The following is a 21,845-nucleotide window of genomic DNA, read 5'->3' on the forward strand; positions in this document are numbered from 1 at the left end:
GGCCCCGCCCCCTCCCTGCCACCGAGACGACGACGGACGAGTCGGCAGGCTAGAAAAGCGGCCCTCGCCTTCCCGCCAAGGCCCCGCCTCGCCCCGCCCCTTGTGTATCCGCAGGCGCCGCCGCCAGCCACGAAGCACTGCTTCCTCTTGAGCCCTTGGCTACAGGCCCTCAGCTGGGGGTGGGCGGGAAGCGCCTGTGGGAGGAGCCGCCAGGGCTTCACGAGGCTTGTGGGCGGGACCCGGCGCCACTTCCGGTTTCCGGCCCGAGGTAAGGGGCGGGGCCAGGGTTGTGGTGAGAGAGTTTGGTGGCTGCAGTGGGGCGTGCGCGGCGTCTTCAGAGAAACTCGGTGAGCGGGGTCCATGCCCCGGCTGGGCTCCGGGGCCATTAAGGCTCCTCTAGTCCCTCGATGAGGGAGAGGGGCGAGAAGCATGAAAGAGTGTCGGGGAATCTCGGGGGCCCAGGGCTGACCCGGAGTGTTGGAGAGGGCCGAGTTGAGGAAAGTCGGGGTGTCGGGGCGGGGAGTGGTGCTGAAACCCCACCCAGAGGCGCTCCGGGAGTGGGCCTTGGGGAAGATGTGCCGAGTCAGGGGCACTCGGAGTCCTTTGACGCCGCTTGGGCGACTCGAGAGTTGGGTGGCATTCTGGCCCATTGAGGCTGCCGGGAGGGCTCCTCCGGCTTCTGAGGAGATTTGCTTCTAGAACTTTCTGTGGACCAGGCCGCGGGGTACTCCATGGAGACCTGCGTTTGCACTTGGCCCCGACTTCTGCCCTCTAGGAGTCGCTCTTGTTGGCTTCTTCGAGGCACCTCGTGGCCTTATCCGAGGCAGAAGCAGTCAGAAAGCTTTATAGCTCTTAAAACGGTTACAGGAGGAGGCCGCTGGTTTTTCTGCGGGTGGGCGCGGCCTTCTCGTTCCCGCGGGGGCGTGGGCATGGGCTGCGGCCGCCTTTGGGAAAAGGTGCGGTCTTGGGGGCGGGGGTCGCCTGTAGCAGGGACTCAGAATATGCTCAGCCTCTGCAGTGGAGCATCGCTGGCTGGGAAGGAAAGCTTGGTGGGTGCTGGGGACTTCCTCCTGCTCGGGTACTGTTAAGGATAACATTTTCTTAAACAGGTCTAAGGAACCTCAACAAAGGTGGCTCTGAACATGTTAACACACATGCTGGAGGATAGCAAGTAACTATCCCAGTAAATGGAAGTTTGTCGGGTGGTGAACACCATTGGTTAAGTAGGAGCCCAAGTTCAGCTGGTGCTTCACAGGCTCAGAAGCAAAGTGTTGGGGTCCAGAGTGAAGAGTGGCAAACCCAGCCTCTCTGTACCTGAACTGGGTGTCACTGGCTGCCTAGTTCTCATGGTTTCTCCCTTTCCCTCTATGTCCTGTCAGGAAACAAGCTCATATCTCCCTGTTGGAAACCAGCTAGCCACAGGATGAGTCTGCAGTGGACTGCAGTGGCCACCTTCCTCTATGCAGAGGTCTTTGCTGTGTTGCTTCTCTGCATTCCCTTCATTTCTCCTAAAAGGTAGGGCCTATGGAGCAAGCAGGCAAGCAAGCAGGAGGGTGCCTGCCATCTAGCCCTGTAGCTTGTGCATGTGTGTGCAGAGTTGGTGGACCCTGGAAATGGGGCCAGATGGGAACAGGTAAAACCTGTTTGGGATGGGGGTGGCAGGGGTATGTTTTTTTATTGCTAACCCTGCACACCGTTTTGCTTTGTCACATCTTGCTGAATTCTTTTCCTTTGTACCCTGTCTTCTAGTCTTCAGAATGCCTCAAAAGGAAGATCTATCTCAAGTTTGGAAAAGGATGCCCTCCTGCCTACCCTTGGGCGCCAGGGGCGGGGGTGGGGGTGGCTGCGTTGGATCCAGAAGGCTTGCACCACTGGGTCACATTGTTGCTGATTTGCTGACTTCTGTCCTCCTAACTAGCCTCACTGACATTGCGTAGTAGCCTCATTAGCATTACTCAGCCTATGAAAGATGAAGCCATATTCTCTTTTAATGAACAGAGGACCCGTTAAAAGTTAATTAGAAGTTAATTTTTAATTATACACAATACATGAATACATTATCCCTACTTAGAATGTTATAAATAAGATTAGGTCACACACACGCTCAACATACATACACGTAGTACTGGTGGTTGAACCACTTTTTTTTTTTTTGGCAGGTCTGGGGATGGAACCCAGGGGCATTCGACCTCCGAGCTACACCCCCTTCCCTGTTTTTTATTCTTTATTTTGAAACCGGGTCTCACTGAGTTGCAGAGGGCCTCACTAAGTAGCTGAAGCTGTTTGCGAACTGTGATCCTCCGGTCTCGGCCTCCTGAATGCTGGGATTACAAGTGTGCACCACCATGCCCGGCTCTAGCTTTTTACCTTTGAAACAGGGTCTTGCTTAGTTGCCAGAGCTAGCCTCAAACCTGCAATCCTTCTATCTTAACCTCCCAAGTATGAGGATTATGGGTTTGTGCTGCTGTGTCCAGGTCCACATATAGTTTTAAAACTTTTTAAATGAAAGTACAGGCCCTTGATGTGATGCCATAGAGAAAATGCAACACTACCCAAAGAGTATTATTTTCCAAAAAACTATGCATTCATTTGAGAGAAAATGCAGGAACAGAGGGCCCCATGGAGCTGCAATCTGGGAAGCTTTATAGGACAAACAACTTTGTTTCTACAAAATAAATTAGAAAAGAAAATAAAACAGAAAGAAGCCAAATGTGGCAGTACATGAAGGTGAGTCAGGAGGATCACACGTTTGAGACCAGCTGGAGCAACTTAGACCCTGTCTCAAAAAGGACTGGGACTGTAGCTCAGTGGTAGAGAATTTGCTTAACATGTGTGGGACCATGTATATAATTCCCAGCACCCCTCCCCCACATACAACATGAGAGGAGGAAGGGGGAACTGATAGAATAAGACTTAAGACACTTAGAAACCAAATGCCAAATCAGAGCTTTGTTGGGCCTCCAGTTCTTTTTCTGTTTTGTGATATTGGAGATTGAATCCAGAGGCATTCTACCTCTGAGGTATACTCCCAACCGTACTTTATTTTTTAGTTTTGAAATGGTCTCACTAAGTTATTGAGGCTGGCCACAAACCCTAAGTCTTATACTTATAATCCCAACCACTGGGATTACAGGCATGCTCCATCACGATGCCTGACCAGGGCCCCCAATTTTTTTTTTTGTGGTACTGGGGATGGAACCCAGAGGTTTTCTACCTCCAGGCTATACTTTCAGATCTATTTTTATATTTTATTTGGAAACGGTCTCACTAAGTTGCTGAGAGCCTCACTAAGTAGCTAAGGCTGGCTTTGCACCTTCGCAATCCTGTCTCAGCTTCCCAAGAGCGGGGATTACAAGCGTGCATCACCACGCCCGGCTCAGGGCCCCCAGTTTTAAAGTATTTTAAGAAAATGTAAAAATTGAGCTTTCAAACTCTGCCTTTGATATTGAGGGTACCTTGCTGATTTTAATATGTAAACACTTTTGAAGGTTCTTCCTTTAGAACCACATTCTAAAGTATGGATGGAAATAATGGGAGGGTGGTCTGGTAATAATCTAGTGTGAGCTAGGGGTGGTGGCACACACCTGTAATCCCAGTACTTGGAAGATCACAGATTTGAGGCCAGTCTCTGCAACATAGTGAGGCACTCAAAATTCCAGTGAGACCCTGTTTCCAAGTAATAAAATAGGGCTGGGGATGTACCTCAGAGGTAGAATGCCTCTGAGCTCAATCCTGAGCACTACAAAGCAAAAACAGTGCTGGGGGGTCTGGGAGTCTAGCTTGGAGGTAAAATGCTCATGGGTTCAATCCCCAGTACCCCCCACCCCCACACACTAAAAACAAAAAGGAAGCTGGGCATGGTGACACATGGCTATAATCCCAGTACTTGGGAGGCTGAGGTAGGAAGATCACAGGCTCAAAGCCAGCCTCAGCACCTTAGACTCTGAGCAACCTAGCAAGACCCAGTTTCAAAATAAAAAGGGCTGGGGCTATAGCTCAGAAGTAGAATGCTTCTGAGTTGAATCTCCTGTACTACAAAACTAAAAATGGTTTGAGTATATAGCTCAGTAATCCAGGGTGGTGAAGTTTATTTAAACCAAGGTGTAGGAAGACAATACTACAAAGAAGAGTATAGTGAAAGTAAATTTCCCCTAACTAGAGATTGCTAGTGATATTTTTTTTTGGTGGTACTGGGGTTCCTGGGGGTCCTCCTACCTTCGGGCTACACTCCCAGACCTTTTTTATTTTTTTATTTTTGGAAACAGGGTCTCTTAAGCCAGCACGGCTGGCTTCGAACCTGCGCGATCCTCCTGTCTCTGCCTCCCAAGCACGGGGATTACAAGCTTGAGCCACCACGGCCGGCGAGATTGCTAGTGTTTTAAGATTGGTATTGAGCCAGGCGTGGTGGCGCACGCTTTTAACCCCAACATTCAGGAGGCTGAGACAGGAGGATCATGGTTCGCAGACAGCCTCAGCTACTACTTAGTGAGGTCCTTTGCAACTCGGACCCTGTTTTCAAATAAAGAATAAAAAATAGGGCTGGGAGTGTAGCTCAGAGGTAGGATGCCCCTGGGTTCCATCCCCAGTACTGCCAAAGGAAAAGAAAAAAGATTGGTATTTGCAGCAGGAGATGGCACACACACACTTGTAATCCCAGTACTTGGGAAGCTGAGACAGGAGGATCACAGGTTTGAGGCCAGCCTCAGCTACTTAGGCCTTCTGCAAATTAGGATACAAAATAAAAGCTAAAAAGTAAAGGATAAAATAATATCAAAATAAAGGATAAAAAATAGGGCTGGGAATGTAACTCGGAGGTGGAATGGCCCTGGTTTCCATCTTCAGTGACCCCCCCAAATAAAACAAGATTGATATTGTGGATGTTTTTGTTTTTTATTGGTACAGGGGTGTTCTGCCTCCAGGCTATGCTCCCAGCCCTGTTTTGTCTTTTATTTTGAAACAGCCTCACTAAGTTGCTACTCTCTGGCCTCAAACCTGGGATCCTCCTATCTCAGCCTCCCAAGTACTGGGATTACAGGCATGTGCCACTGTACCGAGCCCTGGGTGTTGTTATATATAGGCGAGCATCTATTTACTAAACATTCATTAACTGACATCACAAATTGGAGAATTACAAGCAGCTGAGGCTTTCTGTGGCCTCTTCGGCCACTGGAGCAAAGTGTCAATCTGGCTTTTCATTCTGCTCATTCCTGGGTCTCAGATTCATGCACGTTTTCTTCATTTCCTATGCTTTTCATCTTCTTTTTCACAGATGGCAGAAGATTTTCAAGTCCCGTTTGGTGGAGTTGGTTGTGTCCTATGGCAATACCTTCTTTGTAGTTCTCATCGTCATCCTTGTGCTGCTGGTCATTGGTGAGTGGGCTGGGGGCAGCCACCTGACCTAGGCATTGTGCTATGGCTCCTGCTGCAAAGGCTTGTTCTATTTTGGGTGTATAGAGAATAGCTCTGATTTCTCAGAGTAATTAAGCATTCCATGTTTTCTCTTGGGGAAGAGGCTCCCTTCATCTATGAAGAGGGTGCTGATGACTGCTAGCAGGGCCTTCATTTTGAGAGATGCCTCTGCAATGAGTGTGGGCTTAAACCAGGTGGCTTTTATGGGCCCTTAGGATGACTACCTTGTGTTTGTAAGGTGGACTCTTTGGGTATTTCTGGGAGTTAGACCAAGAGCAGCTAATTGACTCATGACTTTGATCTAAATAGTGTTGCTTACCAGTCATTTTAAGTAGCAGCATGGTCTCCTCCATCATTGAAGCTTTTGAAACAGGACCTACAACACAACCAAGTAGAAAGCCTGGTTGGGAAAGAGAACCTTGCATGTCCCATGGTATAAGGGAAAGACCCACGTATCTGGCAGAACCTTTTGGGACCAGATCCCAGAGCTCTTCATCTGGGCTAGACAAGGTTTTTCTGGGCCCTTCAGCTGTGTAGTCCTACAAACTGCACTGAGGTGCATCTCTGCTGGGGCTTGAAATATAAACAAGTTAGCCGGGCGTGGTGGCGCACGCTTGTAATCCCCGCTCTTGGGAGGCAGAGACAGGAGGATCGCGCAGGTTCGAAGCCAGCCGCGCGGCTGGCTTAGGAGACCCTGTTTCCAAAATGAAAATGTAAAAATAGGTCTGGGAGTGTAGCCCGGAGGTAGAAGGGCTTCCAGGAACCCCAGTACCACCAAAAAAAAAAAAAGAAATATAAACAAGTTAAGATGATAGGCTCAAGGTTGGGGTCAGGGCAGGTGATGTTAAGTTGGAAGAGGAATATGTTTCCAGAAGGTGGTGGTGAGACTGTTGGAAAACAAGAGGAGTCAAGAAAGCTCTAATCTGGCTGGGCGTAGTGGCACATGCTTGTAATCCCAGTATTTGGGAGGCTGAGACAGGAGGATTGCGCAGGTTCGAAGCTAGCCTCAGCTACTTAGTGAGGCTCTCAGAAACTTAGACTCTGTTTCCAAATCAAATATAAAATAGGTCTGGGAAGGCTGGGTGTGGTGGCATGCTCTTGTAATCCCCGCTCTTGGGAGGCTGAGACAGGAGGATTGCACAGGTTTGAAGACAGCCTCGGCTACTTAGGCTCTCAGCAACTTAGTTAGAACCTGTTTCCAAATTATAAAATAGTTCTGGGAGTATAGCCCGGAGGTAGAAAAGCCCCTAGGTCCACCCCCAGTACCACACAAAAAATAAGTCTGGGAGTGTAGCCCGAAGGTAGAAAGCCCCTGGGTTGTATCCTCAGTACCCCCCCCCCCACACACACACACAAGAAAGCTCTAATCTGTCTATTAGATGTTTGTAGTTTTGCTTTGGTGAGTGATTACTATGCCCTCCTGCTTGGACTCCAAAGTATTTGCTTGGCTCTGCTCTGTAGAGCAGTCCTGCCTCAGAGCTATGATGCTTGCTTCTTGTGGAGTGCCTCATTCAAGTATACAGCAGAAACACTGCAGGGAGGGGCATGGATCATAGGACTGTGCATAGCCCCACCCACTACCTGTACTATTGGGTATTTCTCCTTCCTGATGTTTCAGGGCATGATGGGATTTGTTTAGGCAAGATCACCTCTGAATAGACCAGGTGTGGCCTGCCAGTTCCCAGGCACATGTGGTAGGTGCTAACTGCCCATGGACTTCACTGGGTTTTTTTTGTTGTTGTTGTTTTGTTTTTCTTCAGAAGTAAGGATTGAACCCAGGGGCATTCTACCTCCAAGCTACACCCTCCCCCACCATATATTTTATTCTCTTGTTTTGTGGTACTGAGGGTAGAACCCAGGGGCCTTCTACCTTTGGGCTGCACCTCCAGTCCTATTTTATTTTTTATTTGGAAACAGGGTCTCACTAAGTTGCTGAGAGCCTCAATAAATTGTTGAGGCTGGCCACGAACCTGTGATCCTCTTGTTTCAGCCTATCAAGTACTGGGATTATAAGTGTGTGCTACCATGCCCAGCTTATTTTTTTTTTAAAACATGGTCTCACTAAGTTGCAGAGGGCCTCACTAAGTAGCTGAGGCTGGCCACGAACCTGCGATCCTCTTGTCTCAGCCTCCCAATTACTGAGTTCATAAGCCTGTGCCACCATGCCTGGCACCACTGTTCTTTAAATATTTGGTAAAGTCCCAAGAAACAGAATCAGTATTCTCTCCCTGAGCAGCTCTGAGCCAGGAACCTGGAAGGAATATGTATATCCTCATAGCTGAGATTCATAAAAATCCAAGGCACAGATTTTTTTTTTTTGGTGGTACTGGGGTTCCTGGAAGCCCTTCTACCTCCGGGCTACACTCCCAGACCTATTTTTACATTTTTATTTGGAAACAGGGTCTCCTAAGCCAGCGCGATCCTCCTGTCTCTGCCTCCCAAGCGCAGGGATTATAAGCGTGCGCCACCATGCCCGGCAGGGCACAGATTTTGAACTGTATGTGATTGCTTTTGGTTTAGGGAGAGGACAAGAATTGGGGAAGGGAGGGACCATGCTGCAATTAATCCCTTGGGACTTGCCCCTTCCCAAACTAGAGCCACAGGATGTTACTATTTCCCACTGCAATTTAGTGGGCCAGAGAGACCCTTTGCAGAACCCATTAGTTGGCAAAGCCTTATTTATTTTGTTGTTTTTGGTACTGGGGATTGAACCCTACCTCTGAGCTACAGCCCCAGTCCTATTTTGTTTTTTATTTGTTTAGTGGTACCAGGGATGGACCCCAGGGGCATTCTATCTCCGAGCTACCATCCCCAGACCTATTTTTTATTCTTTATTTTGAAACCGGGTCTCACTATGTTGCAAAGGGCCTTACTAAGTAGCTGAGGCTGTCCTTGAACAGTGATCCTCTGGTCTCAGCCTCCCAGATGCTGGGATTACAAACATGCACCACCATACCCGACTTTCCTTTTTGTTTATTTCTTTTTTTATGGAATTGGGAATTGAACCCAAGGACATTATATGTCTGAGCTACCCTCCTAGACCTATTTTTATTCTTTATTTTGAAACAGTGTCTCTAAATTGCAGAGGGCCTCACTAAGTAGCTGAGGCTGGTTGTAAACCTGCAATCCTCCTGTCTAAGCTTTGCAAGTACTGGGATTACAAGCATGTACCACCATGCCCAGCTTCTTTTTATTTTATTTATTTTTTGTGGTACTGGGAATTGACCCCAGGGGCATTCTACCTCTGAGCTATACCACCAGCCCTATATTTTATTCTTTATTTTGAAACAGGGTCTCACTAAGTTGCAGAGGGTATGACTGAGTTGCTGAGGCTGGCCACAAACCCGTAATCTTCCTATCTTTGTCTCCCAAGTACTGGGATTACAGGCGTGTTCTACCACACTTGACTGCCTTCAGTCTTTTTTAGGAATCGAGTTGTCTACATATCTTCCGCAGATAGAAGGGTTAGTTAATAGCAAAACTTGTGAAAAGTAATTGGCATGACCAGCTAAAGCTATATCCCTGGCCAGTCTCAATCACTGGAGGGGCTTAAATAAAAGAGTGGGGATGATGAGGGAGGGGGCCCACACACCTGGGATGTGGCCTGAGCTGGGGGACCTGGGTTCAGCTATAGGCCTTGGGTTGTTAGTGCACAATATCCCATATCTTTCCGCCAAGGCAATCCTTAGGATGGTGGGATTCCTGGATGCAGGTGACAAGAGTAAGGAAACATTTTTAATCTTGTTTTTCTGATTACAAAAATAGTAAGTTACTTTGAAAAATGCAGAAACCAAAGAAGCCCTGTATGAATACTTTTTTTTTGCAGGTCTGGGAATGGAACCCAGGGGCATTCAACCTCTGAGCTACATCCCCTGCCCTAAGTTTTATTCTTTATTTTGAAACAGGGTCTCACTAAGTTGCAGGCCTCACTAAGTAGCTGAGGCTGTCCGTAAACTGCAATCCTCCGTGAACTGCAATCCTCCAGCCTCAACCTTGAATACTTTGTTGTATGTTAAAACATTTATAGTAAGTCAGGGAATGGTGGTGCACACTTGTAATCCCAGCATTTGGGATGCTGAGACAGGAGGATTGCAGTTCCTGGACAGCCTCAGTTACTTAGTGAGGCCTTTTGCAGCTTAGTGAGACCCTATTTCAAAATAAAGAATAAAAAATAGGGCTGGGGGCATGGCTTGGAGGTAGAATGCCCCTGGGTTCCATCCCTAGTACTGCAAAAAACAAAAACAAAAAACAAAAACAAGTTATAGTGCCGGGATCATATACACTTTTTTTTCTTTTGCAATGCTAGGAATAGAACCCGGGTCCTCACACATGGTAGGTTAGCACTCTACCACTGACCTACACTCACAGACCAGTTACACATCCTTTTGGATTGTACTTTTCCCATTTTACTTTAGATGTCTTTTTTCAACAGTCTCATTATCATTATTATTAGGTACTGGGGATTGAACCCAGAGGCATTCTTCCTCCAAGCTATACTTCCAGACTGATCTTATTTGGAAACAGGTCTCACTGGGTTGCTGAGAGCCTTGCTAAGTTGCCAAGACTGTCTTTGAACCTGTGATCCTCTTGTCTCAGCCTCCCATGTACTGGGATCACAAGCATGTGCTTGTCTTTTTTTTTTTTTTGGCAGTATTTGGGGTTGAACCCAGGGGCCTTCTAACTCTGAGCTACACCCCCAGCCTAATTTTTATTTTTTATTTTGAAACAGGATCTCACTGAGTTGCAAAGGGCCTCACTAAGTAGCTGAGGCTGGCTGCAAGCCACAATCCTCCTGTCTCAGCCTCCCAAATACTGGGATTACAAGTGTGTGCCACCATGCCCAGCTCACATTTTATATTCTTTCTTTCTTTCTTTCTTTTTTTTTTTTTTTTTTTTTTTTTGGTGGTACTGGGAGTGGAACCCAGAGGCTTCCTACCTCTGGGCTATACTCCCAGACTATTTCCTATTTTATATTTTATTTGGAAACAGGGTCTCACTAAGTTGCTGAGAGCCTCACTAAGTAGCTGAGGCTGGCTTCGAACCTGTGTGATCCTCCTGACTCAGGCTCCCAAGCATGGGGATTACAAGCGTGCGCCACGATGCCTGGCCTTTTTTTTTTTTTTTTGGTGGTACTGGGGTTCCTGGAAACCCTTCTACCTCCAGGCTACACTCCCAGACCTATATTTTTTTTATATTTTTACTTGGAAACAGGGTCTCTTAAGCCAGAGAGGCTGACTTCTGGCTTGGAACCTGTGTTTATATTTTCTAGTAGGTATGTTGTACAAATTTATACTTATGCTTTTATATCTCTACTGGCTGCATTTGAGAGGCTCACTTCATGGCACAGATTTAACACAAAAACAATAGGAAAGGCAGACAGATTTTTGTAATGTACAATCAGCTTGAAAACTAAACAGTCCCAAATCAAAAGTTAAGAACCAAATGATACCCAGACAGTGACTTTTTTTGTGTATGTGTATTATGATACTGGAGATGGAATTCAGGGACTTGCACATGCTAGTCAAGCACTCTACCAGAGCCACACCCCTAGTTCCAGATAAAGATACCCTGCCTTCCTCACATGGGGTGCATTAAGAGCTTGTTTGGTAGCGGGGTGTGGTGATACACACCTGTAATCCCAGTACTTGGGAGGCTAAGACAGGAGTATCACAAGTTTGTAGTTAGCCTCAGTAACTTAGTGAGGTCTTCAGCAAATTAGAATCTGTTTCAAAATGAAAAATGTAAAATAGTACTGGGTTGTAGTTTGGAGGAGAATGCCCCTGGTTCAATAATTTGTACTACAAAAACAGTTTTCAGAGATATGTGTTAGAAAGTAGATATCAAGCTGGGCATGGTGGCTCATGCTTGTAATTCCAGTATTGGGGAGGCTGAGACAGAAAGATTGCTGTTTGCTGACAGCCTCGGTTACTTAGCGAGGCCCTTCGGAACTTAGTGAGACCCTGTTTCAAAAAAAAAAAAAGACTAAAAAATAGGGCTGGGGTGTAGCTTGGAGGTATAATGACCCCTGGGTTCCAGTACCACTAAAAAAAAAAGAAAGTAGATATCATCGGGTGATATGACTAACGCAGAGACTAGATCAGGTGGCTACATACTTTAATATACAGTGTTGGAGGTGATTAGGAAATTATTTTCTTTTCCATATTTCGGATATATTTGAACTTTTTTTTTGTATGTGTGGTACTGGGAATTGAACCCAGGACACTGTGTGCTGAGCAAACATTCTACCAACTATTTTTATTTTGAAACAGGGTCTCAGTTGCCTAGGATGGCATTTTTCTTTTTTGTGGTACTAGGGATGGAACCCAGGGGCATTCTACTTCTTGGCTACCCCCCAGCTCTATTTTTTATTCTTTATTTTGAAACAGGGTTTCACTGAATTGCAGAGAGCTTCACTAAGTAGCTGAGGCTGTCCGTGAATCATAATCCTCCTGTCTCAGCCTTCTGAATGCTAGGATTACAATCACCACCCAGCCTAGGATGGTCTTGAACTTATTAGCCTCCTGTCTTAGCCTCCTGAGTAACTTGAGATTACAAGCTTGTGCCACTGAACATTTTTCTTTCTTTTTTTTCGTGGTACTAGGGATTGAATACAGGCGTATTCTATTCCAAGCTGTGCCCCCAGGCCTTTTTTTATTTTGGTGGTACTGGGGTTCCTGGAAACCCTTCTGCCTCTGGGCTACACTCCCATACCTTATTTTTTTTAATATTTTTTTATTTGGAAACAGGGTCTCTTAAGCCAGCGCGACTGGCTTCGAACTTGCATGCGATCCTCCTGTCTCCGCCTCCACCACGCCCGGCCCCCAGGCCTATTTTTTGAAACAGCGTCTTGCTAAGGTGCTGAAGCTGACCTCCAACCTGAGATCCTCCTGTTAAGCCCAAGTACTGGGTTTACAGGTGTGTGCCACCACACCTAACTAAACTGTTTTCTTTCAGAAATATAGACAGGTTTATTTGGGAAAGAAATATACATTCAAGGTAAAAATTTTGATGAGTACAAATTCCTTTCTAGTCAGAATAAAACATACTAAATCCCATTGTAAAGCTTAAGAAGAGAAACCCTTGACTCCTAAACATCTCACCCCTTCTTTTTTTTTTTTTTTTGAGGGTGTGAGAGTGGAACCCAGGGGCATTCTTCATTCGAGCTACACCCCCTGCCCTATTTTTTAATCTTTTATTTTGAAGCAGGGTCTCACTAAGTTGCAGAGGGCCTCACTAAGTAGCTGAGGCTGTTTGCGAACTGCGATCCTCCGTTTTTACCCTCCTGAATGCATGTGCCACCACGCCCTGCACATCTCACCCCTTCTTTTTTTTTTTCTGGGTCTGGGGATAGAACCCAGGGGCATTTGACCTCCGAGCCACAACCCCTGCTCTATTTTTATTTATTTTGAAACAGGGTCTCACTAAGTTGCAGAGGGCCTCACTAAGTAGCTGAGGCTCTCTGCGAACCACAAACCTCCGGTTTTAGCCTCCCGAATGCTGGGATTACAAGCGTGCGCCACCACGCCCGGCTCATCGCACCCTTTCTAAGAAGGCATTTCCACTAATAGGACTTGAGAGAAAGAGCAGGCTGGGTAAGGGGAGTTGCCCCATTGCCAGCAATACCTTTACCTTAGTTAACATCCTAAAGTGTAGAGCAAGCTCATAGTCTGGGTCGAACATGGTAGGGACTGATGGGTGAAGATCTAGAGAGGAGGTCTGAGGGAGAAAGCTTTTTTAAAGCCTCCCACAAGGGGTGTGTATATTGAATTAACTGGGGAGATTAATTTGAGGGAAGTTAGGTGACCCATCTCATGCTACCTTTTCCCTTTCCCAACTGGTAGCTAAATATCTCTTTCTCCTCTCTGCTCTACCTCAGATGCTGTACGTGAGATTAAGAAGTATGATGATGTGACAGAAAAGGTGAACCTGCAGAACAATCCCGGGGCCATGGAACACTTCCACATGAAGCTTTTCCGTGCCCAGAGGAATCTCTACATTGCTGGCTTTTCCTTGCTGCTGTCTTTGTAAGTGGGGAGAGGCCAGGAGCTGTGAATGGAACCCTCAGTTAGCCTGGGGCATAAAGCTGCATGGGCTTGGCCACTTCCTGTGGCTTCAACTTCTCAGTCTGTAGCCTGGACTCATTAGCCCTTTTTGTGTCTGGGCCACCACACAATTGCCTTTTTACCTACAGAGGCAGTATGAAGAGTGTGAGGGAGCTGACCAACTACCATAAGAACCTAACTCACTCTGTGGTCCCTAGGGAAAATATATTGCCATCTTGTGCTCTGTCTTCATGTATATTGAAATAAATGACAAGGTCCTTTCCCCTGAAAGAAGACCTATGGAGCTGAATTCATAATGGATTAAAGGGCCTTTTGTGTAAGGGAAGGCTCTTGACCTGAGTACTGTGGACAGAAGTGGCATGAAGGGGTTGAGACTGACATACTGGCCCGCTCCCCAAGGCCCTTCCAGGTATAAACCTGTATTGATATCATGTTGTACTCCATGGTGACCTGAGTATTTCTGGTGTTTTGTTTGCAAGATTGAGAACTTTGACCAGGGCCAAGAAAGTGGTTAGTTGTGTAAGACCAGACCAATAGAAAGCACCTGTTAGGTTTTGATTTGACGAGGCCTGGCAGAGAAGATGGAAGCTCAGATTAAAGATAGATGAATTGGAAAGCTGTTGCTGCTATGTGGCTCAAGGCTAAGAAGCCAAGTGCCTTAATCCGTTTATGCTGCTATAGTAAAATACCCAAGACTTGGTAAGTTATAAATACCAGGAACTTATTTCTCATAGTTCTGGAGCCTGGGAATTTCAAGATCAAGGTATTGGTAGGTTTGGTGCTTGGTGAGGACTGCTCTTTAATTTTAAGATGGTGCATTATTGCTGCAGTTTCTGAAAGGGAAGAGCATTGTCCTTACAGGACAGAAGGGCAAAAGAAGTCTAAGCTGGTTCCTTCTAAGCCTTTATTAGACACTAAAATATTTATGAGGGCAGGGTCTTCAAGTCTTAATCACTTCCCAATAGAACTTACCTCATAATATCACTTAAATTGGTCATAAAAGGTGTTTTTTTTTTCAATACTGGGGATGGAACCTAGGGGCATTCTACCTCTGAGCCACACCCCTAGCCCTATTTTTTATTTTGAAACAGGGTCTCACTGAGTTGCAGAGGGCCTCACTAAGTAGCTGTGGCTAGCCATGAACCTTGATCTTCTCTCAGCCTCCCAAATGCTGGGATTACAAGTGTGTGCCCCATGCCCAGCCTACACCATGAAAATTTTTTTTTTTTGGTGGTACTGGGCTTCCTGGAAGCCCTTCTACCTCTGGGTACACCTGCGCGATCCTCCTGTCTCAGCCTCCCAAGCGCGGGGATTACAAGCGTGTGCCACCACGTCCGGCTTACACCATGAAAATTTTAACATATGAATTTTGGGGACCTTTAGATCTTAGCATCAGGTGACTAGATTCTTAGGCCAGGCTCACAGATGATAATTTTCTACCTGGTTTTGTGGTCAAAGACTCAAGACTGCCTACGGGATTCTTGCCCTCTAATCCCCTGGTATGTCCTGCTTTCCTCTATGATTACTTGTCCAGAATTTAGCTTTTCAAGAATTAGCCTCGGTAATGATCTTGGACTCTGAATCCAAATTGGAAAGGGTAGGGTGTGGAACTGGAAAAGGCAAACATCTTTATTATTATTACTTTTATTTTTTGTCTCTACCATTTTAGCAACCTCTCGGACCCCTCAGCTGTCTAGATGGGCTTGTTGATTGCAATTGCTTGAGACTTTTTTTTTGTGGTACTGGGAATGGAACCCAGGGGCATTCTACCTCTGAGCTACACCCCCAGCCCTACTTTTTAGTCTTTTTTTGTGTGTGTGATACTTAGGGCAGAACGCAAGGGCTTTTCTACCTCTGGGCTATACTCCCAGACCTATTTTATACTTTATTTGGAAACAGGGTCTCACTAAGTTGCTGAGAGCCTCACTCAGTAGCTGAGGCTGGCTTCGAACCTGTGAGATCCTTCTGTCTCAGCCTCCCAAGCGCTGGGATTTTAAGCATGCGCCACCACACTCAGCTTTTATTCTTTATTTTGAAACAGGATCTTACTGAATTGCAAGGGCCTTACTAAGTAGCCGAGGCTGGCCGCAAACCACAATCTTCCTGTCTCAGCTTCCCAAATGCTGGAATTATAAGTGTGCACCACCACACCAGGCTGAGACTTGAGTTTCTAATAGAGAGAGAGCTCTTTATAAATGTGTATGTAGGTTCATCAAGGGCAGGGAAGCCTGGGCTAAATAGGAACTCAGACATGGGGAGTGGGCCTTGTAGCTCAGTATGAATTAGTGGCAAAACCTGATGGGGGGAGGGCTGGGATGTATAGCTTAGTGATAGAGCACCTACTTATGCAGGCTTAGATCCCCAGCACTGCAAAATAAATATAAAAAGCTGATAGGCTATTAGTGCCCCTCAGCAGAGGCCAAGGCAGCCAGGAGGGAAGTGCCAACCCTACTAGGCTTGCTGTCAGTCACTTTGCTACCTAAAGGGCTGTGTTTGGAGTGGGGGTCCTACCTTTTAAGAGTTGGCAGCGAGCTACAAATTACTGTTTCAGAAGCATCGTAACAGTAACAGATACAATAGTACTTCCTACAGACTATAGCTTCTAGACTCTTTATTCTCCTAATTCTGTTTTGCTTCTAGAAGGGCACCTCCAAGTTGGATGCTACAGGTACTATCTGACCATTCCAGGGATTGGTGGTCACCTCTCTTCTGTGGCTTTGTGGTGGCCAAGCTACCAGGAAAATAGGCATGTGCCCAGTGTGGTTCCCTGTGTTAGTATCTGTTGGGTTGCAGTTGGTCTTTTTTACATTGAGATACACTCATGCATCACTTAATGACTGGGCCATGTTCTGGAAAATGTGTCATTCATTAGGCAGTGTCATCACAGTCACATCATAGAGCATATTTACATAACTTGCATGCTTCCTACCCCACACATAGGATAAGTGGGATAGCCTATTGCTCCTAGGTTACGAATGTGTATAGCATGTATAGTATGGAATAATATAGACAACCATAACACAAGGGTAAGTATTTGTGTGTTTAAACGTAGAAAAGGTACAGTGCTGGGGTGTAGCTCAGTGATAGAGTGCTTGTCTCACATGTGAGGCTCAGGGTTCCTTGGAATCTCAGCACTGCAAACTAAGAAACAAAACCCCAGGAACATAATGTTGATTAGAAAAGGTAAAAAAAAAAATAACGACTGGTAAACCTGTGTGGGACATTTAATCACAAATGGAGCTGGAAGGACTGGTAGTTGTTCTGGGTTAGCTTGTGAATGAGTATGTGAGTAAATCTGAAGGTCTAAAGATATTGTACACTACTGTAGACTTTATAAATACTGCACGCTTTGCCTGCACTAAATTTATAAAAAAAATATTTTCCTTGCTAGGCCTGGTGGCACATGCCTGTACTCCCAGTCCTTGGGAGGCTGAGACAGGAGTATCACATGTTTGAGGCCATTAAGTGCAGTAACTTAGACCTTTTTCAAAATTTAAAAAGGGCTGGGGATGTAGCCCTATGGTAGAATACCCCTGGGTACAATCTCCAGTACCACAAAAAATACTTTTTTAAACAATAAATTAACCTTAGCTTAATGTAACTTTTTGTGTGTTGGTACTGGGGATGGAACCCAGGGGCATTCTACTTTGAGCTACACTTCCAGCCCTATTTTTATTTTTTATTTTGAAACAGGGTCTCACTTGAGTCCCAAAGGGCCTCACTGAGTAGCTGAGGCTGTCCGTGAACTGCGATCCTCCTGTCTCTGCCTCCCAAATGCTGGGATTACAAGTGTGCGCCACCATGCTGGGCTTCATAAACATCTTAATTTTAGCCTTTTAAAACTTTTTGTAATAACATGGGGTAAACCACAAACTACTGTATGCTGTGCAGGAGTGTTTCTTTATATTCTTAGTTTACAAGCTTTTCCCTTTTTAAAATTATTTTACTTTTTGTTAAGAATAGACAAACACATAAATCAGCCTACAGCCTAGGCTATACCAGGTCTGCATCATCAGTATCACTATCTTTCACCTTTTACATCTTGTCCCACTGAAGGTCTTCAGGGATGGTAACATGCCTGGAACTGTCATATGATGTAACCTTCTGGAATGCCTCCTGAAGGATATTCTTGGTGGTCTTCTCGAGGAAGTGTCACTTTTAAAAATATGTCCATGGTGATTTGCTTGATGTTTCATTTTTTTTAATCTTGTGGTACTGGGGATGGGACCTGGGGGTATTCTACTTCCAAGCTATACCCTCAGCCCTGTTTTATTTTAATTTTTTTGTGGCATTGGGGATGGAACCCAGGGGCATTCCATTTCTGAGCTACACCCCCCAGCCCTATTTTTTATTATTTTTATTTATTTATTTTATTTTTTGGTGGTACTGGGGTTCCTGAAAACCCTTCTACCTCTAGGCTACACTCTCAGACCTATTTTTTATATTTTTTTATTTGGAAACCGGGTCTCCTAAGCCAGCAAGGCTGGCTACGAACCTGCGTGATCCTCCTGTCTCCGCCTCCTAAGTGTGGGGATTACAAGCATGCGCTACCACGCCCGGGTCTTTATTTTTATTTTATTTATTTACTTATTTATTGTGGTACCGAGGATGGAACCTAGGGGCATTCTACTTCGAGGTATACCCGCAGCCCTATTTTTTATTTTGAAACAGGGTCTCACTGAGTTGCAAAGGGGGCCTCACTAAGTAGCTGAGGCTGTCCAGGAATCTGCAATCCTCCTGTCTCAGCCTCCCAAATGCTGGGTTTACAAGCAGATGCCACCACCCCCGGCTTTTCCCTCCCTCCCTCCATTACTATTTCTCTCTTGCTTCTCTCTTGCTTTTCTTTCTTTCTCTCTCTCTCCTCTCTCCTTTCTCTCTCTCTCTCTCTCTCTCTCTCTCTCTCTCTCTCTCTCGGGAACCAGGGGCATTTGACCTCCGAGCTACACCCTCTGTCATATTTTTTATTCTTTATATTTGAAACAGGGTCTCACTAAGTTGCAGAGGGCCTCACTAAGTAGCTGAGGCTGTCAGCGATGCTTCGGTCTCAGCCTCCCAAATGCTGGGATTACAAGCGTGTGTGCGCCACCATGCCTGGTACTATTCTTTTTTCTTTTTTTTTTTTTTTTTTTTTGGTGGTATTGGGGTTCCTGGAAACCCTTCTACTTTCGGGCTTTACACTCCCAGACCTATTTTTATACTTTTTTTTTATTTGGAAACGGTCTCTTAAGCCAGCACAGCTGGCTTTGAACCTGGCCATCCTCCTGTCTCCGCCTCCCAAGCACAGGATTACAAGCGCGGGATTACAAGCTCGTGGTTTTAAAACAGGATCTTAGCCGGGTGTGGTGGCGGGCTTGGTGGTGGAAGCTTGTAATCCTTGTGCTTGGGAGGCAGAGACAGGAGGATCGCACAGGTTCGAAGCCAGCCTTGCTGGCTTAAGAGACTCTGTTTCCAAAGAAAACTATAAAATAGGTCTGGGAGTATAGCCCAGAGGTAGAAGGGTTTCCAGGAATCCCAGTACCACCAAAAAAAGGAAGGAAGGAAGGAAAAATAACAGGATCTTACTAAGTTGTAAAGAGCCTCACTAAGTAGCCGAGGCTGTCCTCAAACCCATGATCCTCCTGTTTCAGCCTCTCAAGTACTGGGATTACAAATGTGCACCACCATGCCTGGCTAGCTCTGTTTTATTTTGTATTTTGAAAAAAAATCTCACTAAGTTACTGAGGATTGGCAATGAACCTGTGATTTTTGTGTCTCAGCCTCCCAAGAACTGGAATTATAGGTGTGTACCATTAAATCTGGCATGATGTTTTATTTTTTCATCATAGATTTATTTATAAGCAGATTACTCACCATGAGTATTCCAGACTTTGTGTGTGTGGTAATGGGAATTGAACCACAGGGATTTGCTACTTCTGAGCTACACCCCCAAGCCCTGTTTTATTTTGTATTTTGAAACATGATCTCACTATTTGCTGAGGCTGGCCTCAAACCTGCAATCCTGTTTTGCCTTCTAAGTAACTGGAACTACAGGTTTGCACCACCATACTCCACTTATTCCTCTCTATAAATGAAAGCCTCTTGGGGTGGGGGTTCATGTTTTCAAACTTTTTTAGTGCTGGGGATGGGAACTCAGGGCTTCAGTGTGCTAGGCAAGTGCTCTACCACTGAGCTTACACCTTTAGCTCCATGTTTTCAAACTTTTTAAGAAGCTTGTTGAAGTCTGCAAAAGCTTCTGCTAAATACTTCACTGAATTTTCTTGGGCATTCTTCTTTTTCTTTCGTAGTTTTCTTTTTCAGCTGTGTGTTTACTGTAGGGGACCTCCATATATGTGGTCCATCATGGCCTGAAATGTCAGTGGAACATGACAGTAAAAATCACTATTTGTAGCATACAATTCTATGATTTATTTTTTATTCAGTGCTGGGGATCCAACCCAGGGCCTTGCTCATGCTAGGCAAGCACTTTACCACTTAGCTATATCTATGAGTTTTTTGACAAATGCAAAGCATCAGATAATACAGTCAAAATAAGGGTGCAGAACATTTTGAAATTTTCTAACTCAAGTGAGTAGGTCAAATAAGGCAGTCCTCATTTATATTATACAGTATTCCTCAAGCAATGCACAGAGGTGGGAGAATGGAGTTTGGTTTGAGTACATTGTTCGAAATCTGCTGTTCTGGTCCTGATCCCTTGTCTATTGTGTTGTTGGCCTAGCCCACTTTGCTGTTACCTTTGCAGGTGAGGTTTCACCTAATAGCCTTTTTTGTTGTTGCAGAACTGGGGATTGAACTCAGGGGCATTCTACCTCCAAGCTACACCCCTTGTCCCCATTTTATTTTTTTATTTTGAAACAGGGCTCATTAAGTTGCAAGGGCCTCACTAAGTAACTGAGGCTGGCCTTGAACTTGTGATCCTCCTGTCTCACTATCCCAAGTATTGGGATTACAAGTGTGCACCACCACGCCCAGCCCCTAACAGCCTTTTTTCCCCCCACACTACTGGGGATTGAACTCAGGGGCATTCTATTTCCAAGCTACACCCCTAGCCCTATTTTTTTATTCTTTATATTGAAACAGGATCTCACTAAGTTGTAGAGGGCCTCACTAGCTGAGGCTAGTTGCAAACCTGCGATCCTCCTTTCTCAGCCTCTTAAGTACTGGGATTACAAGCACGTGACACCACACCTGGCTTCTCTAATGCCCTGTTTGTTTGTTTGTTTGTTTGGTACTGGGACTGAACCCAGGGGCATTCTACCTCTGAGCTAAGCCCCTTATTTTTATTTCTGAAACAGGGTATCACTAAGTTGCAGGGGACCTCAATAAATTGCTGAGGCTGGCTACAAACCCGTGATCCTCCTTTCTCAGCCTCCTAGTAATCTGTACTAGGATTATAGGTTTGTACCACCACACCTAGCTCTGATATTATATAAAATGAAAGGCTGATTTGACTTCTTCAGATTGTTCAAGCAGCCACACATGTGTCTTCCCTCCCCATCTTAGCTGCAGCAACACTGTGGGCTACATGTCAAGTTCCTTGCTGTGTCTGTAGCACCCTCCTGTGGCTTGGGCTTATGTGACATCTTAGAAAAGGGCAAGATGATCTCAGGGAAGGTTGTAGGTTCACCTATTGCCCACAAGTGATTTTATTTAGTAATTTCTTGAACTTTGCCAGAAATACATACTCCCTTCTACTAGTCTAAGGGTTGGATATTATGATGTTGGCTATGTCACCTATGGAACTCCCTTGAACTTCTGGGCTCAAGTGATCTTCTTGCTTCATACTCCTGAGTAGGTAGGACTAGAGGTGTATGTCAGTGCACCCAGCTGGAATTTCTGTTTTTGTGTGGTCTTATCCCCACTGTTCTTGTCCACATCTTATATATATGCAATTCATAATTGACTTACAGGAAATGCCTAAAGAAACAAAGTCATTGTTATTTTTTTGCAATTACAAAAGTTATACCTGGTCATAAAGTCTCTCCTCAAACTTGTTTCAAGTAATAATGAAATATCAGGTGAGTTCCCCTGTAGTCCTAGTCTCAGAGATAGCTACAGGTAATAATAGTGAATTTTTTAAAAAATAGATGTTTCTGAACTTTTAAATTATTTTTACATGTGTATAACACTTTTTTTTGTACTGGGGGTTTGAGGTACTGGAACCCAGGAGCTTTTCTACCTTTGGGCCACACTCCCAGACCTATTTTATACATTATTTGGAAACAGGGTTTCACTAAGTTGCTGAGAGCCTCACTAAGTAGCTGAGGCTAGCTTCAAACCTGTGTGATTCTACTGTCTGCAGCCTCCCAAGTACTGGGATTACAAGTGTGCGCCACCATACCCAGCTTGTATACAAGTGCCATGTTTGTTCATTTT

The 21,845-nt window shown here is 45.4% G+C and overlaps 1 protein-coding gene across 1 annotated transcript in view; it reads left to right on the forward strand.

The window, feature by feature from the left end:
• Positions 1-1,423: 1,423 nt before the first annotated feature.
• BCAP31 (B cell receptor associated protein 31) overlaps positions 1,424-21,845 on the forward strand; it is a gene marked incomplete at both ends in the record, with an annotated part of 42,121 nt that continues 21,699 nt past the window's right edge. Inside the window, 3 exons of the mRNA XM_080718583.1 lie at positions 1,424-1,515; positions 5,270-5,370; positions 13,286-13,433. Of these exons, the coding sequence (XP_080574709.1) occupies positions 1,424-1,515; positions 5,270-5,370; positions 13,286-13,433 (341 nt within the window). The remainder of the gene's footprint in view (positions 1,516-5,269; positions 5,371-13,285; positions 13,434-21,845) is intronic.

The sequence above is a fragment of the Muscardinus avellanarius genome (assembly GCF_963383645.1).
Source record: "Muscardinus avellanarius genome assembly, chromosome: X".
Taxonomy (NCBI): Eukaryota; Metazoa; Chordata; class Mammalia; order Rodentia; family Gliridae; genus Muscardinus; species Muscardinus avellanarius.